Genomic DNA, 12268 nt, shown 5'->3' with positions numbered 1-12268 from the left:
TTTACGTTTAATAGATTTATGGGTATTTGAATGTTAAATTATAGAATTTCCGAACACACATTTTTTTATAGCTTTAGGCACTTAAATATTTTTGAAGAGGTTGCAAGTGGAAGGTATCTTGTAGTCGGAACTTTTCTATTTTTGTTTGGCTTTAAAGAGCACTCTCTCTGTAATTTCCTCTCTTAATGCCGCTGTTCATCCACTTTTAAGTGGCGCAGTGCCATTGGACTTGGCGTCAGTTGCTCACCACCCACGAAACGGAACGGAACAGAACGGAACGTCGCGTGAAGTGTAGTACACTTCGGCACTTTATCACTAGCAAAAAAGCAAAACATTCTAAACGCAAACGCGGCTGTGGATACAGATACATTGCAATCATACTCTATTTGCCCATTTGCGTGCGACACTCGCCTTGGGCCAAGTTAGAGACTTTTCCAAGTTTGCCTTATTGTAATTAGGCTGTCAGACTGTCTAACGACTGACTGGCTACGAAACAAAACGTATAAAAAATAAAACGCAGAATAATTGCGCTGGATATATAATGTGCGCGGCTAAAAGCGCTAACGTAACGGCTAAATAATAGTAGAAAGTTTTTATTGTTATCTCTTCTTCTGAGCCGCAGCTGCCAAAAACCAAATAACCAAAGCAAAAAGCTTTGAAGTTTTAGTTTTGCGTGTGAGGAGCAAAAAAAAAGAAATCCGTTTCGGCCGCCATCTCTACCAAATTTATGTGTTTTTGTGTGCTTAGCTTACAAAATTGGCAACGTTTAGACGCCGCTCAGTCAATAAATCCAAATAAATAAGATACATTGGCATTGGAACAAAATATAAACAAAAACACCAAAATGTCCGGCCCAATGCCCGAAATTAGCGAGGAGCAACGTGCGACGTTGGAGCAGGTGAGAATCGAGAACTGAGCGAAAATAATTCTCCAGGGAATTCTCTGGGTCTCTAAGATAAAAAGATATTTGCTTTGAGATTTGGCTTTACAGATAAAGTTTCATAATGGTGGGTAAACTATGCTTATAATAGAGTTTTGCCCAGGGAGAAATTGGCTTCTTTCTTGGGGAATAGCAAACTTATAAAATAGTTTTGTCCAGGGAGAAATTTACAGAATTAATTACTTTCTTATGAATTAGTTGCCTTATAAATTAGTTTTGCCAAGGGAGAAATTTAAACAACAAATTGCATTTCTCCTATTGAAGTATATTTATCCCAAAAGAAACAAATAAGACACTTTGGAATAAATTAATTTGCTTATCAGATAAGAAATTATAATGACGCTATTTCATTTTCAAACTTATGTTTTTGGTTGATTAAAAAATATAATGCGAAAAAGTGAAAGGAGTGGAGATGATTATTTGGTTTATATATTGACCACACAGAAAAAGAAAAGATCTGATCGATTAATTCCTGATTCATTTTTAAAAATATGTGTTTTGTCGAGCTTTTAATTTGTTTAAACCAATTTTTTATAACATAATACATTTTTGTATTCAATCTGAATGAAAATGTATACCGTACTTTATATAAAAATACAAACAAGGGCATGTATAAAATAAATTTATAATAAACTAGCTAAATCGCAATCGAGAATTTCCCGATGATTAGGTAAACCAGATTTATGGGATATTCTAAGCAAAATAAAACAGTATAGTCATCATGCGATCAGTGAAACATTCATGGCTAGTTATGGAAATGGATAATTCTCGCTTGACTTCCTCTTCCAATATTAGCAAATTTTACCAGACATTTAGCCACTGTATAAATACTGCGGCTAGAGCAGCTGCAACTCAGCATATTCTCTTTTCAGGGGCGGACGTGGGAATTATTAAAGAAGGGGCTTACTTAAAAAAACATTGTTTTGGTAAAGAGAAGCATAACATTTGAAGCCCCTTTAAAAAAAACGTTTTAAATACATGGCCAGCAATATACTTAAATGGTTTTTGTACACATTATTGGTAGCCCCTTCTAACTGAGCCACTGATGTCTGTATCTGCAGTTGCGCATTGTTGACTTTTTATGTGTTCTGGCTTGGCACACTAAAAACCGCTTGCGAAATTGAAAACTCAGCTGAAGTCGAATGGTGGCACACAAACCGAACAGTTGAGTAATAATATGCATAAAAATAAAATATAAATACTAAATAGGCAAATGGCTAACTACAACTATAAAGTCGTTCTTTATAATGGGCGGATAAAGAGCGAACCCTTGCCCTTTTTTAATTGCGACTGCCATTTCATGGCACAATAACTGCGATTACCAGTATAAATAAACATGAACTGGCTAATGATAAACGCGAATGAGTTGTTAAGTGGAGAGTGTTGATCCAGAACGAAATTACTCAGAGATCAAACCTTAGACCTGTAGAAATCTACAGTAGAAATCTTGCAAAATTTGCATAAATCATCAGAGCAACAGGTTTTCGGACCGGGTGGCCAAATATTTCGAGTAAGCAAAGAGAAACTCCGGGGTTTTAGGTGAAATGCAAAATAAATGCAACATTTTAACAGCGTTAAATGCTTAGGTAAACATTATTCGAGTTGCAGACTAAAATATTAAGTGACCAGGCCAAATATAGACTCAATTATGAACGGCTCAATGAGTATTTACCTTTTTGTCTGCCTCAAAAACGCAGTCAAAGTCAGCCAAAGAAATAGAAGAACAAAGTGGAAGGCAAAAACCCAGTTATATGGCCTACGAAATGAGGAAGTACACAGCCAAAGCCAACAGAACGCGGCGCTAATGACACCCGTAGTCGGGTATTAGCCAAAAACCCATGAGGCCAATAATAAAGCTTGGTCTTTGGCCAAGTTTGCAGCCAAAGAGCGAAAAGCGAAGACTGACAAACTGAAAAACTGAAAAACTAAACAAAACAGAGCCAACGGAGACGGCCTCGTTATTGAATTTCAAGTGGTTTTGGCCAGAGCCGAGTGACTCAGCAGCCTGAGCAAGTCAAACAGCCTAGACGCGAGTCAATTAAATGATTAAAGTGGTGCTAACTATGCACTTGATCGAATGCAAATTGAAGTACGTGATGTTTATTTAATAAACATTGTTAATAAAAACCCATTAAACAAAGGCGTTAAATGGCAGATAAAACAAATGCAAGTGAAGAAAGGAAATTTTGCCATCAGCTGCTGTTGTGTTTCAATCAACTTTCGTTAACAACATCCGAATTGGGCAGTCGGACAAGGCCAATACAAATTAACAGCAATTAAAGACAACAAAGGCCAATATCAGACGCCATAAACATTATCGTTTGGAGATAGGAAAATTACTCGCTAAACTCTTCAAACATGCTGCCATAAACCTAACCCCTGTTCGGCCTTCAGTAAATAAATCATCGAAACAAATTGGTTATAGAAATCAGATTAGAAAAATTATTTTTCAAGCCGGTATAAGCTTAAACATGATTGCTTCATCTACACAAGTTACAGGGCAAAGTCAATGCAATTAGAATTATCGCTTGCTTCTAGTTCGCACAATCACTGTAATTCCTCCTCAGGACCAACTATTTAAACATATTACTTCAATTTAATAAATTGGCAGCAAATCTCAAAAGTAATCCAAGAATTTCTAAGTCAACTTAAGACCATTGTAGTTAGGTACAAGATTTATTGGTCTATACCTACTTCTTCAACCATGTTGTTATTTACCATAAATTAAACATCTAATGATAATAATTAAGCAAATACTAAAGATTCAAAAGCTTGATAGGCGTTAGTATTAAAGAAGGTGATAGTGAAGGCTTGTTTATAATATAATATATATATGACTGACTACAACTACCTACAAATTTTACAAGATGTTCGATCTTGACAGATCCTTTTTGAATTTGCTATATATATATATATAAATGTATCTAAATTTTTAACTATCAAAAAATGTTTATAAAAGCAAACGGATTAAACATTCGTTATCTATGAATCATATAATCTTCTTTTCAGTTTAATGATTCATTTTACAAATCTTATATGTTCGAAATTTATTAATTGATAACCGTTTTTGATACCAATATATTTATTTTACTTACAGTTTCGCAAGCGAATGGACGATGCTCTGGTGGGAACCCACGACGACTATTTCCTGTTGCGGTGGCTTAGAGGTGAGTTATCCTCCCGAAATGTTTGTTATTTTAAACAGCTAAATTTTCCCTTTTATTTGTATCAAAAAACAGCTCGAAAATGGAATCTGGAGGCGGCAGAGAAAATGCTGAGGGCTGTAAGTAGAGAAATTATTAAACTAAATGAGTACAAAGGGTGTTAATCTATTTATACCTCGCAGAGCTTGAAGACCCGCGCCATGTGGAATGTGGACAACATTGAGAAGTGGGATCCGCCCAAGGCGCTGCAGGAATATTTGCCCCATGGCCTCATGGGCTACGACAACGAAGGATCACCAGGTGGGTAAACAAATTCTTGCCATAAACTTAAACAAACTCAACCAGCTGCATGTTTCCCTTTAAGTGTTGGTTTGCCCCTTTGCCAACTTCGACATGTGGGGCATGATGCACTGCGTCACGCGATTCGAGTTCCAAAAGTACCTGGTCCTGCTGATCGAGCGCTTCATGAAGATCGCCTACGATCAGAGTTTGAAACACGGCTGGCGTGCCCGCCAGCTGGTCGTATTTTTCGACATGCAGGACGTGAACCTGAAGCAGTACGCCTGGCGACCGGCGGCTGAGTGCGTGATCTCCTCGGTGAAACAGTACGAGGCCAACTTCCCGGAGCTGCTCAAGATGTGCTACATCATCAATGCGCCCAAACTCTTCTCGGTGGCCTTCAATATTGTGAAGAAGTTCCTCGACGAGAACACCACCAGCAAGATCGTGATCTACAAATCCGGCGTGGATCGCTGGCAGCAGCAGCTCTTCTCCCACGTGAACCCCAAGGCGTTCCCGAAGGCCTGGGGCGGCGAGATGGTGGACCGGAACGGGGATCCCCAGTGCAAGGCACTGATGATCTGGGGCGGCAAGCTGCCCGAGGAGCTCTACATCGACCAGAGTAGCCAGCAAAGCGACAGGGACTTTGTGGAGACGCAGGTGCCCAAGGGCGACAAACTGAAGTTGCAGTTCAGGGTCGCCGGGGAGGAGCAGAAGATCCTGTCCTGGGAGTTCCGCACCTTCGACTATGACATCAAGTTTGGCATCTACAGTGTGGACGAGAAGACGGGCGAGAAGCGCAGCGAAGTGGCACTGGGAACAGTGTACTCCAACGAGATGGACGAAGTAGGCTACATCTCCACACGGCCCAACACCACTTGTGAGTAAATGCATAAATTTCATTTACATTAGAAATGAGAAAAAAAAAGCTCAGTTGCCTTGCATTGGTCTTATCAGCATTGCAAAGAAGAAACAAAGCTTTCACTACAGCTGCGTTCAAAATAATAATAGTAATAGTAAACTAGTTCAATATCGAAGTTTTTCTTAATCCATTTTGTTGATACGTTAGTAGGCAATAAATATAAAAAAAAATGCTATTTTATTTTTTGAGCACTTTAACTGTCCAACTACTATTGGTTTGATCGCAACTGTAAAAGCAGCCTTTTAGTATCTCTATTACACAGTATTCCTTCATCTTTTACAGACACGGTGGTCTTCGACAACTCCGCCAGTTATCTGCGCAGCAAGAAGCTGCGTTATTGGGTGGACCTGATCTCCGACGAGGAGGAGGGCATCTCCGAGCTGACCAGCCAAATGGACAACACTCAGATTGCGAGCCAGCAGTGAAGGGAATGCAACACTCTGGGAGCCAAACCAAGCCAAAAACCAATGGGAGTAGATAGATTATTTAGATAGACGACAACACAAACTAACCTCGGTGCAATCAAGTCACAAAGTCACATTTGCCAGGCACCTGGCGAATCTGCAATCGAACCATGTGATAGAAACAAATTAGCAAAGGAACACAAAAACGTATGACTCACAGCTACTTCAATTAATGTTAGTCTTTTTATTACATACCTAGCCGCCTTGTTTAGTTAACAATTTGTATTTTCGGATGTGTAATTCGTGTTTTCATACCCATTTTTCAGGGACTGCAGTACAATAAAATGTATATAGCACCTGATCTTTGAAATGTGTGTGTGAAGTTGCATTCTTTACTGTGTTCTTGGGATCAGATGATGGGTTACAGGCAGAGTGCGAAATGTTAATGGTCCTTGGTCCACAGGAACATGACATCGACAACGCTTATATCTCTATTAGGCATTGCCAAACTGTGTAGTATCACTAACTAAATAAAGTACTGCAGAGTGGATCGATTTCGGGGCATATATAAAAATGTATAGAGGCGGAAAGTAACCCATGTGGAGTTTCGAAGCTTTTCATGGATTACTTTCCCTTTGCTACGATTTCTACGATTCCAAAATCGACTCACCCCCGCCGAGTACATGTATATAGAGTATATTTTATCCAGTAAATTCCTTAACAAATAATCGATCGCCGTTCCGATGGCCAGCTCACAGGCTCCCAGCCTTTCACGGCTGCTGCGAGGAGGCGCGGCGCTTGCGCCTTCATCACTGCGGACCACCGGGATTGGGGCCCATCTGCGGGTAGCCACCGACGGGTCCTTGGGGTCCACCTCCCACCTGCTGCGGCTGCAGCTGCTGCATGGGCTGCATCATGGGGTTCGGACTGGATCCCACACCGACGCCCACGCCCACACCCACTGGCGGTCCGATGGACTGATTTGGCGGTGGCTGGGGCATCTCGGCGGCCAGCTGGAGGTTGGTCAGCAGATCCGTGATGGCCGGAAATAGGGTGCACTGGTTCTGCTGCGCATTGAACTCGGCGAAGCGGCGCAGCAGGGTGCTGGCGGCGGTCATGGTGGGCGAGGTCACCTGCCCAGTGCGCTCGGCCAGCTGGGTCACGTTCGTCTGGATGTCGTAGACGATGGGCAGCACCAGCGAGGGGCTGTCCTTCCAGTCCTTGCCCACGCCCATGCCGGCGCCGTAGGTAATCCGTGTGATCTGCAGGAAGAACAGGATCTTCATGCGTCCCAGCACCACGCAGGCATTGCCACTGGGCACAATGGGCACCGCCGAGGGCGGCATGCGCATGCACATCTGCACCGTCCACTTGAGCTGGTCGCCTCCGAGCTCGGGCTTCAGTTCCAAACGCATGATCTGCACAAAATCCTTCAGAACCTGGGCGGGTAGATTGAGGAGCCGGCAGATGGAGTGCAACGAGTTGGGTCTGTAGGGTGGAGCAGCCACCCGGGTGTCAAAGTACTGCTCTATCACCATCAGATCGTCCTGACTGAGTTGGAACGGCGGCGGCAGCTTGTCCGGCATGGGCGGCAGCTGCGAGATCTTCAAGTGCAGCGTCTGCATGTGCATTTGGTTCAGCACCACCTGGCACTGCAGTCCATCCACCTTGAACAGCACCACTCCCGGTTCCGTGCTATTCAGGGCTGTTAGAGTTTCCTCACTTTGAATGTTTCGATGCAGCTGTCGCCTCATGTAAACGCAGCCCAGGAAGCGCTCCAGTGGACTCATGTCCGGCACGTTGATGTCCTTGTTGGGATGCGGACTGGGTCGGCACAGGGTCTCCAGAGCCTCGTGGGTGAGCAGAGTGGGCACAGCTCCAGCCCAGGGGCGATTGAGAGTGCCCCGTGCGCCTCCCCTATCCGCTGCATTGGGAGGAGCTCCTCCGCCTGTGCTCTTGTGCTCCGGACTCTGTCCAGGTCGTGGCGAAGGCCTTGGCATACTGGGCGATCCGGGCCAGTTATTATTTGCCGGCGACATGGCCGTGAAGGGAGAATCCTGGTGGCTCTGCATGTACAGAGTGTTGGGTCCTGGACTGTGCACCATATGTGGACTGGGCTGAGGATTCAGCGGAGACGAGGGCATCAATCCGCTGGGCGAGGGATGCGGCATATGCGGCGCTGGCGGGGATGTCAGATTGAAATTACCATGACCCTGGGCACCACTGCCACCGGCACCACCGGCCCCGGCACTTGGATGCGGACTGGCCGGAGTGTGAGGATTGGAGCTGGAAGGCGGCGTGTGTGGGGCGGGAAAACGCAGGCCACTGTCCCTCGGCGACTGCGGTCCTCGCATCCCAGTGCCCAGAAAAGGCGACGAACCGCCTGCACTCACCCCGGCCACACTGCTGGGACCTCCAAAGTTGTCCTCCATTCCCATGGGTGACAGCGGATTGTCATCCTCGTGGGCAGCACGTCCTCTATACGCAGCCGATTCATCAACGTACTTGGAGAGGAAGGCCTTGAGGCCCTGGATGGGCGTGAACTCCTCCACCACATTCCGCTCGAAGCGACTGCTGGCTCCATCGCGAATGGAGACAAGTCTGTTGGCCCGAAAACGCAGTTCCAAACAGTAGACGGCCTGGTAGGTCAATCTCATCAGGCATGGCGATTGGGCCAGCATGCAAAACGATAGCACAGGCACTTGGGGACGCTTTAAATATTAAAACATTTTATTAAAAACTGTTTCAAAGACTTATATTTAAAGCTTACTCACCGGGATTCCCAAGAAAGGCAGCACCGGCAGCTTAGCAATGGAGCTCATTGGGTTGTAGGTCTCGTGCAGGATCTGGGCAATCTGGGTGAGACTGTGCTGCTGGTTCAAGTGCTGCGCCAGCTGGTCCCGCATCATTGAGTGCGCATTAACCGCCGACATGCCGCCCACGAATGTCAAACGGAAGCCGTTGGATTGCACCGACCAGTAGATATTGCAGCTCACCTCCTTTTTGGGTCCGTAGCCGAGCAGCAGGTTCATGTAGCTATACGACTTGACCACCAGCATGTCACACAGAGAAAGGCGTTCTGTATAGTTAAGGGAAATAAGTTTAAAACAATGTTTCGTTTGTTCTTTGTCTAGATCATAAGACATAGGTAATTCATTGAGCTTTTTTTTCATAGCTAATCCAAATCAAGGCCAATTCGCAGTCAATAACTTACTGTTTCGAAGCTGCTCGGCAAAGTCGTAGACCAGCGTGTAAAGGTACACGATTTTCGACCAGTCGTTGAGCAAATCCTCGACCGTTTTGGAGAAGTCATGGTTGGCCTGTTCGTAGGTAAGGTAGACGGTTCGCCGACTTCCCTGCTCCTTCTGGTGACTGCTCTGCAGCGGAGTGCTGTAGAAGACGAACTCCACCACCCAGATGCGCACCTGGCTGTTCTTGTTGGTCTGCGATCGCACCGAAATGGACAAAACGCGGCGCGTCAGATCGTCCCAGACATGAGGCTCGATTTTCGGAAGCCCAGAGGCGCCACTTGGCTTGTTTTCGACGGCTCCAGCACCAGCATTAGCTGCTCCCTGCTGCTGCTGCTGCTGGTTTCCAAAGCTTATCTTTCCAGGTTGCGGCAAGGCCAGAATCTTGAGCACTAGCGAAGTGGCATTCGCCTCCACCTGAAGCCCGCTGTGGGGTATATTGTGTTTGGACAGCGTCTGGGCGAGATTCATGAAGGGGATCTTCTCGTCGCACATGGCCACCACATGAGCCAACTCGGGAATGAAGTAGGCGGGAAAGATGGTCTTTTGCTGCTTGGCAGGCGGCGCCAGCAGATCCCCGTTCGACTTGCGTTTGTGCGGGGAAACTTCCGCTAAGAGTTAGATAAATGTTAATGGGGTTTTTAAGTCTTTAAAGGTCTAAGGCTCACCATCCACTTCGGTTCCTGGTCCATGTGTGGCCACGAAAGTGTCAAATTCGATGAGGCGCATTAGCTTGGTATAACACTTTGGAATATCCGAGTGCGGCTGGGCCACTACGGATACAAGCTGCTTGGCGGAGTCGTCTATCACATCCAGCTCGTCCTTTTGGAAGGCCACGAAGCCCAGGTGGAAGGTGTACTCCATTTCGTTGGGCATGGTTGTCTTCTCTTTGAGTTGAACCACCTGGAAAGGCATTACAATTGCAATACTTCTAATAAACCACTTAATGGTTTCGTAATTACCAGCACAATATTGGGATGCCTGTGCAGTTTGACGTAAATCTTGTGCCTGCCCGGCTGCAAAAGCTCCTGCTCCGGTTGAGACAGGAAGGGAAGTGTTTCGGTGGCCGTGGCAGGAAGATGCTGCAGCGTCTTGTCGCACCTGCGATGGGTGATCCAGAAGCGCAGCTCCGAGAGCAACGCAGGCAGTTTGCTGCGATCCCCGTTAAGGCAATCCTGCATCTCCTCCGTAATGGGACAGTCCAGATGCTTGGGCACATGGCAGCGGAACATGCCCGTGTGTGTGTCGATGGTGATGTGGATCTGCTCGGCCCTCAAGCAAGGAGAAAGCACGGGCACGGTCAAAATGGCGGGAGTTCCTTGCAGGTTGACTGTGTTGAAAGATTTTGTTGATTTAATACATACTGCTGCTGAAATGCATTGCTTTAACTTTACACTCACAGTCAACATCCTTCAGGAAGGCTTGGAATTCCAGCTTGAGATCGCTCAGCCGGGACACAGATCTTATGTAGACGGTGTGGACAATAAGGCGCTCCATTGAAAGATGCTCGGAGCGCACGGCCCGATCGGCCACCTCCGCAGACTCCTTGGCGCCAAGTGAGGGCACATGAACCACCGCCAGTGGACGCCCGATTTCGCTGGGGTCCGACTGAACGGTGAGGCGGTAGCCAAGCTCCGACTTTAGGTCCCGCCAGTAGGACACCGTCAACTTTACGCCCGGAACATACTCCTCCACCGTGATGTTGTTGTCGTCTAGTCGTTCGTAGTTCAAACGAAGTGTCTGCGTGTACAGAACCTCCAGCTGCAGGGATTGACAGAAGTAGTGCAGGCAGTTGTACACCTCGCTCAGGGCATTGGGATTCTCCACCAGACGTGCCTGGATGAGCTGATGGATGTAGTTCACCTGCAGGGGATGCACCAGAGATTTGCCATCTAAGGAAGTGGGGGAGAAGTTAGTTAATTTGAATGACAGGGTTGATAACTACTTACCCCCTGTTTCTTTGTCCTCCACGAGCACATCGATGTCTAGGAGCCGCCAGGGAACCGTGGGGCTATCGCCCATTACAGTAAGCGCCACGCTGAACTCGTGTTTCACCTCGAAGGTGACTCGTCCGTTTCGTATGCGGAATTCCCGCATCTGCGGCAGCAATTTTCCAGTGACCAGGCGGTGCTGTATGACCTGGTTCAAGCGGAGCAGCGTCTGCCTCTTCTCCGCCGGCGTAATGGCATCGGCGGGCACAATCCGCTCCCGAATGCAGGTGGGCAGTCGATTGTAAGTGCCCGTGGTCAGGACCTCCACGGCGGCGGGTATGTGGAAGTTAGGCAATCTGGCTCGAACCAGAGTTTCGCGAGACATGCGGGCCAGCATGTCGGCGGTCTCCACGAAGAGCATGTTCTGCTTGTCCAGGAAGCTCATTATCTGCGACGACTTGTCCACCTTGGACACCGAGTTGCCCCACTTGACCAGCGCATTCAGGCGGGTAAACAAATGGCGGGTGCGGGCCGCATAGTTGTAGATCTCAATTTTGCGCTCCATGTCCGTTTTGCGGGGTAACCTGGAATATTCATTGAAAACAATTTTGTGTTTAAAATATTTAAGTATCTTTAGCTTTTAAATAACTATTTTTAATTTAAAAACCATAAGAATCTTTTGAAAGTGTGCAACGCAATTGTCCATTTAACTGCGGTTTCACTTTGGCTTTCACTTACAGTTCAGCCAGCACAGTGAGTTCGTGATAGGTGCGCTGGATGATGAAGTCGATGAGCACCGACATGGACATCGTGTTGATCCGTGGGCCGCCCTCCTGAAATTGAGTGAAGTTTATTATATATCCAAGGGACATATATATTTGGATGGCGTGAGGAGGGCGTAACTCACCTGGCCAGCGGGCAAATAGCCGCCTCCTCCGCCGCCGACGCCGGGCATTTGTTCGAGGGGCAGCGGAAGGGGCAAGGGGGTGGGTGCCATGATTGCTGGCTGCTGTTCCTCGAGCGCTCCGCGTTGATTTTTTCAGTAATTCCCGATTGCCCACTCTAGTGTTGCATATTTCAATAACGTGTTTCTTCTATTTCTTCTGTTTTCTGGGGTTTTTCAGCGGTTTTTCGCGACAGTCCGCAACAGTTTTCACCAGTTTTGCTTGTTCTTGGCATCAGTGTGGCCAGAGCACCGATATCGTCAAAATACCAACGAAATATACCACAAGCCAGAAAAGGTTGATGTCTTTGATAGTTTAACAGCGATCGTCCCGAAAAGGTAAAAGTATGAGCTAAATTCAAATTTTCAAATACAACTATTTAAATATTTTTTTAAAAATTGCACAAAACTTAAACGCACCATGTTTACTGTTAAAC

The 12268-nt window shown here is 46.3% G+C and overlaps 2 protein-coding genes across 2 annotated transcripts; one reads left to right on the top strand and one right to left on the bottom strand.

Moving 5' to 3' along the window:
- The first annotated feature begins 248 nt into the window (after positions 1-248).
- Positions 249-6079, top strand: LOC108146116 (SEC14-like protein 2). Its single transcript, XM_017271947.2, has 6 exons — positions 249-898; positions 4038-4107; positions 4180-4223; positions 4287-4404; positions 4469-5263; positions 5588-6079. Exons 1-6 carry the CDS (start codon positions 845-847, stop codon positions 5728-5730), a joined length of 1224 nt encoding a protein of 407 aa, XP_017127436.1. The 5' UTR covers positions 249-844; the 3' UTR covers positions 5731-6079.
- On the bottom strand, positions 5934-12073 carry LOC108146114 (mediator of RNA polymerase II transcription subunit 14). Its single transcript, XM_017271946.2, has 9 exons — positions 11796-12073; positions 11627-11721; positions 10907-11472; positions 10358-10849; positions 9920-10287; positions 9626-9860; positions 8924-9568; positions 8484-8788; positions 5934-8420 (listed from the first exon to the last, which is right to left on the bottom strand). Exons 1-9 carry the CDS (start codon positions 11883-11885, stop codon positions 6519-6521), a joined length of 4698 nt encoding a protein of 1565 aa, XP_017127435.2. The 5' UTR covers positions 11886-12073; the 3' UTR covers positions 5934-6518.
- Positions 12074-12268: the final 195 nt, after the last annotated feature.

Source organism: Drosophila elegans, unplaced genomic scaffold (assembly GCF_018152505.1).
Source record: "Drosophila elegans isolate 14027-0461.03 unplaced genomic scaffold, ASM1815250v1 contig_208, whole genome shotgun sequence".
NCBI lineage: Eukaryota > Metazoa > Arthropoda > Insecta > Diptera > Drosophilidae > Drosophila > Drosophila elegans.
The sequence above is the reverse complement of the archived record's forward strand: the minus strand, read 5'-3'. Positions and strand labels throughout refer to the sequence as shown.